Source organism: Chionomys nivalis, chromosome 23 (genome assembly GCF_950005125.1).
Source record: "Chionomys nivalis chromosome 23, mChiNiv1.1, whole genome shotgun sequence".
Taxonomy (NCBI): domain Eukaryota; kingdom Metazoa; phylum Chordata; class Mammalia; order Rodentia; family Cricetidae; genus Chionomys; species Chionomys nivalis.
Window position 1 is genome coordinate 12167916 of NC_080108.1, and position 17059 is coordinate 12184974.

A 17059-nucleotide genomic window follows, 5' to 3' on the forward strand; every position below is an offset into this window, starting at 1 on the left:
ACACTCACAGGGTTGAGGGTGACAGGGACAGCCCTGTCAAAGGAAGTCAAGGGATGACCCCTGCACTCTCTGTGTCTTCCCTATGATGGGGTGCTTAGCCATTGTCCCTTAAATCTACCAAAGCCCCAGACACATGGTAGTGATGAATATGAAATGATTTCCCTCTGGAAGAACAAAGATTGATATTTAACCCTGAAGGTCTCTACTCGAGAGAGCAGAACCGTTTTGGGGAGTGGCCTGCTGTGAAGGAAACAGATACACACTCTATGAACGCAATCATCACCGGCTTCCCGAAGAACACCCTTGCTGTGTTTCAACAGAATGCTCTGAAGATAGATGGTCCGTCTACCTTGAAGATGAAATCGGCCATCAGGGGTCCGGGAGTCTTGAAGGTCTGTCTGTCCGCACCCTTCTGAAACTCTATCGTTGTGTTTTCGACAACAAAAACCCCGGGAGTGTTGAAGCTGTGTTCTCCTCTGTTTCCTTGGAGGGTTTTTGACTCAATAACTGGAAAGTTAAAAATAGAACTTAAATATGAGAGCTCACCCTACAGACATCTGATTTCAAATGACAGTTTTACTGCGTGTGACATCGGTACGTGTGACCAACAAATATAGAACAATCTACTCAGTTGGTGGCATTAATTCAGATGGGCAGAACAGACTTGCAAAATTTGGAGGGACTAGCAAGGGTTTGTTGTTGTTGTTCAAATAGGTCTACTCGAGTTCTAGGAACCATTTCTACTACAGAATAAAGAAGAAAGTTTTCTTAGTTTATGCTTTTTCATGAGGTACCTAAAACCACAGAGCGAGGAAAGCCATGTCTCCCATTCAGAAGAAAGAAGCTCAGTTTTGCTTTAAAGTATTATTTCTTCTCCAGCAAGTGTAAATTTGTGAACATCTCTACAGAGCTCTCCTATGTAGTCTTCTCTCATCTGGTCCATGGGCATCTAGGGCACAATAACAGAACCAGGAACTGAAGGGAGCTGTGCTGGGTGGCTGTTATCTCACCAGGGCTGAAGAACAGCTTTCCGTGTTTCCTAGGAACTCAGCAACTAGGAAGAGAGGGTGGGAATCTGGGGAAGGGGGTGATCTGGGAGCAAGGGAAGACACCATCCCCTAAACTACAGAGCAAACTTTCTATTAATTTCATTTTGATGCCCAGGAGTGTTGCAGAGACGAGTGCTCTCGTTCTCAGTTCCCACAGAGCCCCTGAAGCATCTGCAGCAGGCAGCGAGGCAGAAGATCCCAGGAATTCACAACCACTCCACCACTATGAAGAAAGAGGGTATGTGTCTGTGTCTACTGTCCACAGCCCAGCCAATGTCCCCACTCTGGTTTCCACAGTGAGGAGGGGATGGGGGTGAGCCAGTAGAACCACAGCCTCACACAGCGGGAAGTGCCGTCAGGAACACAAGCCTTCTTCTGTGCCCAGATCTTTGAAGCTCATTTGTGATTGTACATTTTAATATGACATTTATTTTATATGTATGCATCTGTCTGTGAGCCCACATGACAGTATCTGCACCATGTGCGTGCAGGAACTGGTGAAAGTCAGAAGGAGACATCAGATCCCCTGGAACTGGAGCTACGGGAGAGTGTGAGCTGCAGTTTGGGCACTGAACTGGACCCAGGTCTCTCTCCTGCAAGAGCAGTAAGTTCAACTGCTGACCCATCTCTCCAGCCCCATAAGAACAACTTTAAATATTTTAATCTGTATTAAAAAGAGAGATGAAAGAAAGAAAACAGAAAGAGAGAGAGAAAGAAAGAGAAGAAACAATAGCTTTAAAGATAAAGAATGCTTCTACTTGTTTCAAAAACTGAAGGACTTACACCAAAAATGATCAGCTGTGGCTCTTTTGAAAAGAGGCAGAACCAGGTGACCAAAAGATGTGTTTAGACTGTGGAGGCCAGGAAAACCCTTTCAGGTAGCTATCTATGAGGGCTTCCAGCTAGCCCTACAGAACCAAGCCTGTGCTTACAGCAGATACATGTTTGTAGTGTGTCCCTGTCTTGTTCAGCATCGCTTTCCTTTGGTCATTATGTATAGTGCCATGATCCTACTCACGCTCAGCAGACAGGACTTGGGGGGGAATTGTATTCTTCTAGTGGGTGGAGGTTTCAGCCTATAGCATCTTGGCCTTTTGGGTTCTTGTTAGTAGAACATTTTATTTAATATTATTTGGAATTTTTAAAGATTTTTTTTTAAAGTGTGTGTGTGTGTATGTGTGTGAATATCTACCACATGAGTGAAGTTCCCACAGTGGCCAGAAGAGGGCATTGTATGCATCTGGACTTAAAGGCAGATGTCAGTCACCATGTCAGTGAATGTGAAGCAGTCAGCACTCAGACACTGAGATATCTCTCCAGGCTTTTAATATTTTCTTTTAATTACTTTACTTATTTGTTGGGGTGGCACTGGTATGGTGGCTCTCTGGTCCTATCGCAGAGGTCCTGGGGATTGAACTGGGATTGAGTTAGGCTTGGCAGCAAGCGCCTTTACCTTCTGAGTCATCTTACCAGCTGTGTCAAACAGAGTCAGTGCCAAAGTTTTCCTATAATTCCATTGCCTTTGCATAGACTTCCTGATTGCTTGCATTTGGGGAGGGACGCATGGCTGGAAAATCTGGGGCTGTGGGTTCCCTATAATAATATGGCTAGGATTAGAACACGCTAGAAATTCAGGATCTAAACAGCTCTAGGCAGATTGTAAGACGGGCATTCTATAATTAAATTCCATTCTACAACAAAGGGACTTGAAATTAACAGTACCAAACATTCTCAGTTTTCAATACTGCAGCCATTTGGAAGGCTGTAGTTACTATGGGCTCTAAAAGAATGATTTATGACTGCAAAATAAACTTGATTTCAGAAATACAGCTCTTTTTTTTAAAAAAAAATGGTTATATAAAACAAGAAAACAAAACCCCTTCTGTACTGTGAAATTCAGACATGTAAACTACTCCTTTGCAAGGCGGCCAGTGGAGAAGGGCAGCTTTCAGAAAGGCTTCCAGAGCTGCCTGTGGGGCTTCAGCAGGGGAAGGCTCCAAGCAATAGATCTGTCACTTGGAGAAGTGAGAGCATTTCGGAACTCCCTCCAGAAGAGTGCCAGTCTCCAGGACAAAGTCAGGCTTCATCTGCCAGCATGCTCTCATGAAAACGAGGCTCTCCGGGGTGTCCGTCTGTATTTGTTCTGCTTATTGGATGGTTATTCTGTTCATACGCCTTTAAAAACAATCTCTGAAAGCCGGCAAAACGGGCCTCAGGAGACTGAGGCAGGCAGCTTAGCCCAAGTCCAAAGCTAGCCTGGGCTACATGGGAGTTCCAGGGTCACTTGGATAACAGAGTGAGACTTTCTAAACAACACCATGGTCTTCCGAAACTGAACTTGGGGAGCCGTCAATGTCATTAGGGCAACACATTAAAAATACATTTAAAATTGTTAACATGTCAAGCCACAGAGAACCTGCCCAGTTGCTTGCTTGCTTTCTTTGTGGTGTGTTTGCCTGCCTTCCAGTACTGGGTGTTGAACCCAAGGCCTCACACTACTACTGAGCTAATTCCCAGCCCCAAGTCACCTAGATAAAAGATGCCATTCATTGTTCACTCGTGCTCAGCATTTCCACCGCAGGATACGATAGCAGCGGTTTTTGCCATTCCCAAACAAAAGCTCTTCGTTAGCCAGGAAATCCTCCATCTATTTCTTGTCTCTGTAGCTTTCTCTCTCTAAGTATTTCACCTTATAGAGTCAGGTGACAAGTGACTTTTTGCAATTGGCGTCCTTCACTTGGTCAATAATTTCAAGGATCATCCACCTACATCATCATAGCGCTCATCAGAATGCCCCCTTTTTATTGCCAAATAATATTCCACCTGAGTCCTGATTATCGGTTCAGCAGTTGAGAGATATCTGCATTGTTCTCTTTGAAGGCTAGCAGGACTGACGTGCTATGGATATTCAGCACTTCATTCATTTATTACTTAATTATGTAAATTTGTATGGATTGGGTTTTTGTGTGTGGTTTTTTTTTTTTTTTTTTTTTGATAGTCTCACCTAGGCAAGGCTGGCCTTGAAGACCCAATCTTCCTGGCTCTGTCTCCTAAATTCTGGAATTACAGGTATGCGTCACCATGTCTGATGCTTTTTGATAGTTTTTAGTCCAAATGATATCTTGCAATTTTTTTAGTTTCTAAGTATCACATTTTAATTCACAAGGAGGAAGAATTGCCCCCACAGAGTGCTGAAGATTTTCAAGCCTGTGGAAAACAGGTCTCTAGAATGTTCTGTTTCTTCACATCAAGGAATATCTTGCTTCACTGCCTCACTTTCAGGAGTTCTGTGTGGTCTGTGAATGACTCCCCGGACCTGTTGTCATTCTAGCGTCAATCACAAGGGACTGGAGAATTTTTGCTGAAGAGCTTTTCATGGGGAGATGCTCCGTCAGTAAACTACTTGCTGCCCGAGCATAATAACCCGAGATGGACCCTTCCCTGCAGCAGCCACATCAAAAACAAACAAACAAAACAGGTACAGCAGCAAGTGACTGTAAACCTAGCACGAGAGAGGCAGGTGGATGGATCTACGGGGCTTGCTGACCACACAGGCCAGCCAGTTGGTGAACACCAGGTTTAGTGAGGGAGCTTGTCTCAAAGAATGAGGTGGGCAGTGATTGAGGAAGACCCTGACATCCAACTCGGACTTGACACGCACGCGCGAGCACACACACACACACACACACACTCACACAACTCACACACACTCACACACACACCACACACACATTCGTCTACACACACACCTGTGAACACAAACACAAAGATTTTAGTGTGAGGATGACTTGAAATATCTGTCCAGGACCATTTTATTGAAAATTTCCTCAGGGGATATTTGAGCTGTCTCCTCCCATTTTATAATCCTCTCTAGTTCTGGGATTAAAGTCATGCACCACTGGATTAAAGGCATGCACCGCCTGGTTTCTATGGCAACTAGTGTGCCTACTGGGATTAAAGATGTGTGTTACCACTGCCGGGCTGTAAGGCCGACCAGTGTGGCTGTTTTACTCTCTCAATCCCCAGGCAAGCTTTATTTATTAAAATACAATTGAAATGCCACTACACCACCCTAAAGCATGAGAATAATTCATAGCACATGCACGTGCGTGCGCGCGCACACACACACCATTAATAATCAAAGAAGAAGGAGTGGGAGGGGACACAGGAAGGGTTTGAGAGCATCTGAGACGGGCTGGATGGAGAAAAGGGAGGGGGAAGTGATGCATTCCTATTCCGATTCAAAATACATTTAAAATATTTCCTAGAGACACAGACTGAGCATACTGGATAGAAATCTCTACCATAGCAAGGAAGTGAGTTTTCATTTGTTTGTCTGATGTTGCTTTCATGAAATTTCATAACATGCTGAGGGGAAATTCTACTTACAGAGACGGGCAGGTCCTTTCACGGTAATTCGCACGCTTCGACTGCCCAAAGGAACAGCGATCACGTTTTCTTCTTCTAGAAAAGAACACAAGACAGAGGCAATGAAGACTCATGTTAAAGACCCGTGAGTGTGAGCGAGCACAATAAACCCCGCAGTTACTCGGAACATTGAATAACTGTACGGGCAGTGATTCTGCCTCTGGGTAGATGCCTGTGAAACCTGAGAGCAAGGACTCACACAACATAAGCATTTGCACACACATTCACGGCAGTGTTATCTGCAGTAGCCAAAAGGCAGAGGCCAGTGGCCAGCCCCATAATGACTCCTATGCTGTACCCGTAGGTAAAGCAAATTCTGCCGCACGTTCTCACATGGACCAACCAGGAAGAAACTATACTAAGCGATTGTAAAAGGACCCAGAGCCAAATTCACACAAGCAGGAAGTAGTTATTTGGTGTGGGAGGAAGAGGGAATAGGAGTTTTTGCAGAGTGGGTTGAGAACTTCAGGTGCCAATCATTTCTTTTCAGACAGCCTCTCGTTGAGCTAGAACACACTAATTAGGGTATACTACCTAATCACTGAGCCCCAGGCATCCTCCTGTTTCTGCCTCCTCAGCTCCCGGACTATAAACATATACCACCACAGCTGGTGTGTTTTACGTGGGTGCCGAGGACTGAACTTAGGTTCCTCATGCTTGCAGGGGCCTAATATATCCATCTCTCAAGCCCTTATCACCACCATTATAGTCATCTTTAAGTATATGGTTCAGGGGAATCATGGTCATCACCTGTCTCCTGAACTCTATCAAAAGAACCCCCCCCCACACACACACACATGTGCGCATACACACACACAAATAAAATATGTTCTCAAGTGAATGGCTGATTCAGTGCTGAGAGACATGTCAATGTATTGGGTAACCAAAGGAACAAAGGATTACTTAAAATCATCTTTATAGATAAAAAGCATTTTCTAGAATTCTGCATACATTGCTTATACCAGCCTTAGTAACAGCAGGGATAGAATAAACATTCTCAATTCGGTAAAGATCATTATGGACCATGGGCAGTCTCAATGGTGAATAGCTAAAATGATTCCCATAGGGCATCGTCATTATTTTTCCTGTAGATTCCTGTCAATGGGACTAGAAAATAATAATATTTGTAAATATATTCTGGAAAAAGATGTTAAAATACCATAGTTATAAAAAATTAATTTCTGATATTACACAGATGGCTTTCAAAAATTTTATTATCTAATTATATATTTAAAGATATTTATTCAATGCTATGCTATATATATTATACAAGCATAGTGCACATTATGTTAATGCACAGCATTATGCATTGCGGAATATTACTTTAAATATATGAAGGTATGTTACATTTGTTTATGTTGCATTTGTTTAATTATGTAAAGATGCGTTACTGTTTGACCTTGCCTGCCTAAGGCACCTGACTGGTCTAGTAAAATGCTGAACAACCAATAGCTAGGCAGAAGAGGGATAGGTGGGGCTGGTGGGCAGAGAGATAAGTAGGAGAAGGAATCTGGGTTTGAAGAAGAGAGAATGAGGGAGGAAAAAAGGGAGATGCTTGGCCTAGCTTGCTAGACAGTCACCAGACAGACAGACATGAAGTAAGATGTACAGATGAAAGAAAGGTAACAGGCCCCAGGCAAAAAGTAGATAAAGAGAAACAGGTTAAATTTAAAAAGCTAGCTAGAAACAAGCCTAAGCTAAGGCTGAGCAGTCCTAACTAATAAGTCTCCATGTCACACACTAGGGGCTGGTGGTCCGAGGAAGACTGCTACCCTTATGCATGGGTGGCATGCGAGCAAGCATAACATAAGCTAATGCAACAGCAGTAAGCATGCTCGCCTTCAGGCTGGGCCTGCAGGCACCACTTCCACTCCAAAGAATGAGGCTTTTTAGAGAGCCAATCACAGTCTGAGTCAAAAAATAAACACTCTACCATGATCGCACAGCGACTTGGAGAACTCAAGGATACTCTTAAAGACAACTGAGTCAGGTTGAAAGGACTTGTAGTTAACCCCAAGGGTCCTCAGGTAGTCAACAATGAGACAACCTGAACATTATTAAGAACAATGATTACTGAAAAGCTAGTCACACAAAATACATTGAAAGCAACGAGTTCCAATACTGGGGAAGCCCTGTTAGCTACAGGCAGAGCATGCTAGGAACCAGTTCTTGTTTCTAAAACTGATAAACAGAGAAAAGGAAAATGCATGTGTCAGGCCTTTCCACACAGACCTCTCTTCTCTGCAGGGGAACCAGATCGCTGACGGGAAGATGTCTTTCTATGGGAGTGTGTGATGTCTCTCTCATGGGAGTGTGTGAGCGTGTAAATGAGAAGTAGACAGAATGTGATCACATGACAGACCTTCAGCAACTACAGAGCCACAAGAAAAAAGACACAGCGAGCTTCCTGACATGATTCCTTAGGAACCGCAGACATCAGCTCTAAGGAACTCTCCCCAGCAGACCTGAACACAGGGAGGCCTTTAGGAAGAGTTGCCGACTTCATGCAAAGAAGACACAAGACAGCCTGTGTTGAGCCAGTACTGAAATACAGCATAGAGAACAGAGACTAGATGATACATGACGATTTTCTCCAACGAGAAAATATCAAGAGGAAAGAAGAAAAGAGCAAGTGCTAACCCCTTAAAAGATAGCAAAGCCAGGCATGGTGGCACACGCCTTTTAATCCCATCCCTCACTCCGGAAGCAGAGACAGGTGAATTTCTCTGAGTTCAAGGCTAGCCTGGTCTACAGAGTGAGTTCCAGGACTGCCAGGGCTACCTAGTGAGACCCTGTCTCAAAAAACAAAAAGAGAAAGATTCCAAAGAGGCCCGAGGAAATTCCTGGTGTTATTTGAAGAGATAAGAAAACAGCAACAACAACAAACCAAACAAGCAACGGAGTAAGAACTTCTGCAAAGGAGACAATGGGCAAGCCTTGCAGTGACCGGCATTTCCAAAACCCTGGAAATTAACCAAGGGCTTGCAAAAGTCTGAGCAGTAATTACTCCAGAAAAACATAGGGTAAGATGAACAAAGACTCTGGGATATCAGTTTGTTTATTTTTATTTTCCCCGTATTCTACGCCCATGGTAACCTTTTTAAAAAGTCTTTAACCTGAGTGAGGGCCAGCAGCTTGCCAGACCCTGCAAGAGTTGGGTTTGGAGCGCCTTAAAAGCCCAATTCCCAGTGGTCATTACTTGGCTTGTGTGGTAGTTTCCTGGAAGACCCCACTCACTAAACTGCCTGAATCTGACCTGTGACCTTGCCTGGTGCAAACAGCCTCCCCTGTGGGAGTCTGATCAAAACAATCAGAGGTTGTTTAAAATCAAGGCTATATGAGGTCACTGGCAAATACCAAAAGCCCTCAGTGGAAGACCTGGAAAAACCATGTCCAATATATTCCTGGGAGTGGGTGGCCATATGTAGCACAGCTATAAGTATGTAGGGCAGCCATAAGTATGGAGGGGTGTCATGTGTGTAGGGTAGCCATATATGCACATAAGGCAGCTAAATGTTATGTAGGGCGGCCATATGTATGTAGGGATTCCGTATGTATGTAGGGAAGCCATATTATGTAAGGTGGCTAAATGTATGTAGGGTGGCCATATTTGTAGGGATGCATGTTTACCCAGAAAGGTCCATGAGGTCTCATCTGTTAACCCTGAAGCAGAGTGAAGGTTAAGACAAAGTTGCCAATTATCTGGTTGCCTGTTGGAAGCATACACACACCCCACATATGCACATGCGCACGCACACACACAGACAGACAGAGACAGAATTTCAAAATATATGACAATAGAGAAAATAATCAGACACATCTAGAACGTTAAGCATTCTCTGGGACAACTAAAAAGAACACTTAAAAGTCAGTTGCTAAGTGTCTTTTGGCCATTTGAGATTCTTCTGTTGAGAATGCTCTGTTTAGTTCTGTACCCCATTTTTAACTGGATTATTTGGAATTTTGATGACCAATTGCTTGAGTTCTTTATATATTTTGGAGATAAGTCCTCTGATGAGGGGTTGGTGAATATCTTTTCAGTAGGCTGCCTTTTTGTCTTATTGACTGTGTCCTATGCTTTACAGAAGCTTCTCAGTTCCAGGAGGTCCCATTTATTTATTGTTGCTCTCAGTGTCTGTGCTACTGGGATTATATTTAGAAAGTGGTCTCCTGTGCCCATGCATTGAAGGCTACTTCCCACTATCTTGTTTATCAGGTTCAGTTAAAAAAACAACTTACCTACTTGTTGTCTGCCTTTACAGCTTCCCTGTCCCCTTACCCTCTAGGGAAATAATCTCCCTGGTGCTGAGAATTTGGTGTCTGGGTGTTTCGGGTACAGACTCTGGTGGGGTGGAAGGAGAGGCCTTGATGTCATTGCAAATGCTTTTCAAAATGTTGTCTTCACTGACTTGTCTGAGCGGCACAGCCTAGCTGAGGGGTGACCAAGGATGAACCCTGTGAGGCAGAAACATTGGGGGGCGAGAAGCAGAGGCCTGAGGTATCGCCTAGAGGACCTAAAGAATGACTTTAAAGGGCCTTCAGGTGGCGCTGTAAGGGAATTGTTACGAGTTTCAGAAGAGCCTCTCCCTGCTGAGGAGCAGGCTCAGGGTAAGGCTCTGATCTGCAGAATGAACGATGATGAAAATGTAGAGACAGCCTATGTAAACAATGTCTCAAACACTTGGCAGAAGAGGTCGGTAAAGGATTTGGGCAGGAATAGAGACCAGTACACTTGAAAGAAGTTTCTTGATATAGCCATAAAAGAAATGAATGATGAAAACATATTTCACATAAACATAAAATTATACACTCATATAGTGTGATATGCACATATGTACCCATAGACATGGATACAGGCACACATTTCAAAAATTATCCTTTAAAGATGGGAGAGACCTGGTCCCATGAAGCCCTGATGGGAAAGGGAGGGGAGATAAAGAAGAGGGCCTGAAGGGTGGGGTGAGGTCTCTGAGGAAACGGAGGGGCTGGAGTCCAGAGCCCAGATGGAGGCCGTAATTAGCCCTGGAAAGGAAGGCAGCCTTGTGTCTCTGCACAGGGAGGGGAGGAACTGGAGCAGCTGCAGGGCGAGGCCTCTGCTGTTGGTTTCTGGGTTTTATTGGGATTTTTTTCCCCCCCCGATACTCTTTGGAACCTAAACTACAATCACCTTTTATGTATTTTATTTATTAATATCTTTTTCAGTACCGGAAATTGAACTGAGGGTCTTCTGCATTTTGGGGAAAGCGTGCTTGTCTATCGCTTAGCTGGGTCCCCAGTCTTCCTCTTTTTATTCGGAGACAAGCACTCACTGAGTCGTCGGGGCTGTCCCTGAATTCACTCCGCATCCAAGACTAGCTTAGAACTTGCAATCTTCCTGCCTCAGCCTCCCAAGAAGCAGGGATCATTGGACCACACCATCAGATCTAGCTTTGCAGTTGGATTTTGATGCATACACCATCCATAAAGTACATTTCTTCACAGAGACCTGCGTATGTTAGTTTCCTGTCCCTGTAGGAAATACCTGAAGTCAGGACGCTGTTTTGGCTCATGGATTTGGAGTTTCCAGCTCATGGCCCTGTTGCCTTGGACCTGTGGTGAGGTGCATCAAGAAACTGAGGACACAGTGGAATAAAACAGCTCAACTCCTGGCAGCTGGGAAGCAGGAAGAAAATCCTAAGGCCCCAGCATCCCCTCCAATAGCAGGACCCAGCACGAGGCACAGTGCTATGTGCCTGTAATCTCAGCCATAGGGATGCTGAGCGCGGCATGACTGCCACAAGTTTGAGGCTAGCTGAGGCTACACAGTGAGATTCTGTCACAAGAAAAAAGCAGAGTCATGACTCCTAACCTACTCCACTAGGCTCCACCTCCTAAAGATGGCACTATCTCACAGTAGCTACAGCCAGAGGCTGGTAACCAAGCCTGGTGTACTCTGGGGCGGGGTGGGTGTGGGGCATAGGACAGTTGAGATACAAGCCATACTACCGAGGTTTGATACACAGCTAGTTGGACAGACAGATGTAGTGGCACTTGATACACACATCTTAGATTGTTGACAGATATAAAGCATTGTTTTCGCTGCTTACTACCTAAAGCTGTCCGACCTGGCATAAACCTTATGCCCCATGGTTTATCTGTCCCGTCCATTAGGATAGGCAACTTCTCGGCCTCCTGGCAAATTCCCCCTAGGTCTGGTGCTATCCTAGAGCTTGGGATCAGGCTGAAGCAAGGGTTAGTATAAGAAAAGCAAAAGCAGGCTCGGGGAAGACTCTCCCTGATGCCTCTCCCACCATGGGCACACAGAGGAAGGTGCCAAGCTAGTCTGGGACACCATCAAATCCTACCCATTCCATCGTGACACACTCCAGTGGCTGAAGGGTGTCCCACAGACTAGAGGCCTCCTCTGTGCTCCAAACCATCATATCGATGGCAAGAAGCCCACATCTGGGAACACTCAGATTTGGAGGTGGTGATGGCGGCCAATGGTTCCTGCGGGACACTGATTATTTTGGAATTCTTCCCAAACCTCCTCACTGAAATTTGTCCTGTGATATCCTTGATACTGCCAATGGCTGCGCCATCTTCCAGGGCTTTTCATCTCATTCTTTAGGTGGGAATCTGCATCATTTCTAACTCCACAAACTCTAAAGAGAGGTCATAATCCCCGACTCTGGAGCCCAGCAATGTGGGCTGGAACGGCAGCTGCTTAGCCTAACATTGGCGCATGGCCCAGGACAAGTTGCTTACCTCCACTGTCTCAGACCCACCTGTGAAATCCTAAGGCTATTTGTTCTGGGAAGTTGCCTTCAGAGTCCAACAAACAATATTGACGAAAGGTTCATCAGAGAACCTGCTGACACCGAATGCTGGGGGGAGGTTGAGCATGTGCTGTGCTCCCAGGCACCAGGCTAAGTAACTTGAGACGAGCCACCATGTTTGCACTAGTGGAGATCTATCCTCGCAATGCAGAACAATAAATCTGTTCATGTTCCAAGGTTTTGCCCAACATCATGGAGCTCCTAAACCAAAGATCCATGGTTTGGACCACAAACTCCACCCATAACTGTCCTTCTGAGAGCCCAGCTTCCCTTGTGCACCAGAGTTCACTACAGATGTTTCTCACAGCTCCAGAGTTTGATTTTACAATCATTACAGACTTATGATTGAGCTTGCCACCACTGGTTTATACACACACACACACACATGCACACGCACGCGTGCACACATGCACACATGCACACGTATCTGCACATGCACACACACAGATCATTCTCAAACCCAACCCTTCCCTGTTATTGTTTTTCAATCTCTAGTTTCCTGTTGTGGATCATGGCTTTCCTAAGTCATAAGATACACAGGAAACAGAGCTGGGTGTGGTGGTGTACACTTATAATCCCAGTGTTTTGGAGGCAAGAGGGTCAGGAGTTTACATCATTCTCAGATATATGAACCTTGTTGCAAAAAAAAGACATATAGAAAAAATATTGTCTTCATAATTTTCAGAATTCAACAAGCATCAACTGTAACTTCCCCCAGACTATAATATATATCAAATTGCTTATTTTCACTAAGTCCAACTAGAACTATGTCATGTATTTTTATTATTTTGCTTTTAAATAAATAATTTAACACAAGAAAAGTGCATTTCAAGGACCCTCGTGTTAGCAACATCTCCACTTTCCTTCTCTCTCTCTCTCTCTCTCTCTCTCTCTCTCTCTGTGTGTGTGTGTGTGTTTGTTCTTGTCAACTTGGCATAGACCTAGACATCTGGGAAGAGGGAGTTTTAATTGAGAAAATGCCTCTTCAAGATGGCCTGTAGGCAAGTCTGTGGTGCATTTTATTTATTAATGAATGGCATATGAGGGCCCAGCTCACTGTGGGTGATGCCATCCTTGAGCAGGTGGTCCTGAGTTATATTAGAAGTCAGGTCCACAATCGCTTCTCGGCCTTTTGGCTAAGATCAAGTGTAGAAAGCAGGTCCAGAAAGTCAGTGAGAGCCCTGGGGAGCAAGCAAGAGAGAAGCATTCCTCCATCACTTCTAAACGGCTCCTGCTTCCAGGTTCCTGCCTTGAGTCCCTGTCCTGACTCCTCAGTGATGGAGGGTGACTTGAGAATTGTAAGATGAAATACACTCTTTCCTCCATAAGTTGCTTTTGGTCATGGTGTTTTATCACAGCAATAGAAACCCCGAGACACCCCTCCTCTATATTTTTTTCTATAACCTAAATGCACACACGCGCGCGCACACACACACACACATGCACGCACACACATACACACACACACACGGCTCTCATCTATGAACACAACATATACACCATTCAAAGAGTATACAAGTTTCTTTTTTCAGGAAGAAAGGTATCTGGATAGATACTAGTGTATCTAGTTAGAACCCATAAAATTGAAAATAATATGCTGCCTTTGCACGGAGCTAACAGGTACGAAGATGTCTGTCATGTCATCTGAAAGAGCATGGTGGTTGGTTATGCCCCACATGACCTCAACCACCTGGCATGGCTTACACTAACGGTAGCACCTTCTGTCACACGGTGAAGAGTGGCGCAGATGGCTTTTCAGAACTACAGTCATGAAATCTGTTTCGAATTCAGCCGTCACTCTGTGGTGCTACAACTGGTTGTGTTGTACGGGAGAGAGTCAGCGAATAGACGCCCATATTCTAAAGCTGCTGGAGGTTTCCTAGTTCTTTTCCACGAATGAAGATAGGAGAAATGAAACAAGCCAACAAGCTGAAGCAGGAAAAAGGAGAACAAGAGGCAGAGGGCATCAAAGGAGGTAGGAATTCAGCAAGGATTTGATTCAACGAGAGCAACCAGCTGCAAGCCGGAAGTAGATTCCTCTCTGCCAGGCCTGGAGACAAACATCCTCTCAGGACACCCTGAGCCCTAAGGCTACATCACATCAACGGAAGTCAAGCATTGCTGAGTCCCTGACCTCTGTGCCAGTGTGCTCTGAGCCTGAAGACATATTTGCTTACTGGCTAGAAATGCCTTTACCTCAAAAGAGCGAGGCTACTGGCAGTACATCTAGTCAAATGTAAGCTAATGCTTACCCCCATGGCCAATTGAGCTTCAGGCATTAAGGCGGGGTTGGGGTGGGGCCTGAGATGCCCAACCTCCACTCAGATGGCCCACAAAATCCTACTGTGTCCTTCTCTTCTGCCTGAATGTGGCATCTGAGAAATTAAAAGTCTGACAAGAATAAACTTGTCAGTTGCCTCGAGTGGGGAAACTGAGGCTGAAAATCAGAAGTCTTAGCCAGAGGTGCATAGCAATCACCCAGGAAGTCTGGGGTATATCTGACCCCCTGACCCATCCCCATGAAGATGTAAAATTGTAAGGCAGAGCTGAGGATTCTAAGGCGGGACAAACTGGACAGGTCATCCTGATCTGCATGGTGGATAAGGACTCTTGAAGCTGGGCTCCACCAAGGAGGAATTGGGGTGGGTAGGTGGCAGCCATACCCATCTCTGTTTGTTTCCGTTCTAGTCCCCATCACTCTAATTCTTGGGTACATTTCGTCTCGTGCTCACTTGGCTGTCTTCTCAGGATAGTCCTGAAGCCACACCATTCTAGCTACTCAGGGGTCGTGAACCCTAAAGCAAGGCACTTCATTCCCTTGAGATAATCTCTCCATTTGTCAGATGGAAAGGCATGGTGGTAGGTGCCTGATAGCCGTAGATCAGAACATTCAGGGGAAAAAAATCATGCCAGGCACAAAATAGACACACAACCAGTGGAGGGAGACACCAGCAGCAGTAGCAGCAGCAACACCACCACCACCAGCTATTACTACTGATTAGACCCAGCTTTCATCTCTGTGGTGGATGTCAGGACTCCTGGGTGGGCGCTGGGAGTTGCGGGGTTTCGGTTTCATTCAGAGCCCTTGGGACCACCTATGCAGTTGGTGATCCATCCAGGTCAAGACAACATCCTCTCTCTGAGAGTGCACCAGGTCCCAGGGGTTGGACTAGGTGTGTGAAGGGGATTGAAGGAAGGAACTCACACACCTAGAAGGGAGTTTGTATACTAAGAAAAAGCCTAGCTTACAGCTTTTGACAGTAAACCGTACGAGTACCAACGTAACCAAGGAGATTTCAGGACCAAAAAGCAACTTCACACGAACTCACTTCGGTGGGGCAAAGAAATGTCCCAGGCTCTTTAAGCCATCTCTATGAAATCTTTTCATTAAAATTTTGAAAAACTATTTCATATTACATGTTAAGTCTCACTTCTCCAACCCCTATTCAATCCCAAAGTCTAATTTTAAAAACAAGGAATAAGCTATAGTTATTATATTTTTAAGAATTCCAGCCCTAGAAAAAGTCTCCGAACTCCTCTGTGCTGACGCTGTAGATGAAAGAGCCAAGGCCCCAGTCAGTGAAGCAACTTGCCTGTGCTCACGACTTTGTTGGCAGCCAAGCTGAGGTTATTACAACGCTCTTTGGCATCTAGGCGAAGCCTATTGCACAACGCCATCCAGCACCACTGAAATCATAGCAGGAAGCAGAACCACGCCTGGCTCAGTGTAGACACTCATTAGTTCCGTGTTAATTGAGCTCCGAGGGTGTGCTTGATATTGGCCCAGCGCGAGGAATTAGCTGGACATCATAACATGCGTGATGCTGACTCTTGTGAAGCCTCGCTAGTCTGAGGGGCAAGTTAAACACAGAGGAAAGGAAGAACTTTCTACAGCAAAAGGCTAAGCAGGAACTAAACAAAAGAGAAGGGTTGGCTTCAGGCAGATTGTCTGAATGCCTGTCTGAGACGTGGCCCGATCCAAAGAGTGAGAACCAGATAGCCATGCTAAGAAACTGAAGCAAGAATATTCCAGGACATGAGTGGGCTGGTGCAAGAGAGAATGCACCAAGGTAGAAATGCCCCTTGGCATTCTAGAGTCTTCCAGAAACCCAGTGTGGTTGCACCTTAAGATGCAAGAGGCAAATGGCAGCACAGGACATTATGGAGGTCAGATGACACAGGCTTTGGGAAGGGCTGTGCATCTTACCAGAAGTGCAATAGTATTTCACAAACACGTGCGACATTTGTGATCTACCTGCTTTGCCGTGGAAACATAACCTATGATAACGTTTCTCAGCAAAGTCCACCTGCGACTTTTCTCTCTCTCCATGGGAAGCTTGAAGATAAGCAGAAACATGAGACTAAGCCAGCAAGAACTAACTTTGAACTGCCAGTTCCGAGCTATTTGTTTTGTGCCAAGGGTAGGTTCTATGAATGATAGGGGTCATGCCACTAAAAATGGCAATGCGGGGGGGGGGGAGTAGGAGGGGGGTTGGAGAGACAGTTCCGTCCTAAAGAACACTGCTGCTTTTGTGCAGGGCTTGCATAGAGCTACTACACCCACATGGTGGCTCACAAACACCCACAGTTTTAGTTCCAGTGATCCAATGTCCTCTTCTGACCCCCCCAGGTACTAGGCACATGTGGTGCACACAGACATGCAGGCAGGCAAAGCACACACACACATACACACACACACACACACAAATAATTTTTATAAAATAACAACAACTTTTGTTTGATTCTTCCTTCACCAGCCAAAGA

At 45.2% G+C, this 17059-nt stretch overlaps 1 protein-coding gene across 1 annotated transcript in view; it reads right to left on the bottom strand.

Moving 5' to 3' along the window:
* Positions 1-17059, bottom strand: part of Adamtsl3 (ADAMTS like 3) — a 216983-nt gene that overhangs the window by 86003 nt on the left and 113921 nt on the right. The window contains exons 7-8 of the mRNA XM_057756193.1: positions 5439-5513; positions 350-507 (exon numbers count right to left, since the gene is read on the bottom strand). Coding sequence (XP_057612176.1) covers positions 350-507; positions 5439-5513 — 233 coding nt within the window. The remainder of the gene's footprint in view (positions 1-349; positions 508-5438; positions 5514-17059) is intronic.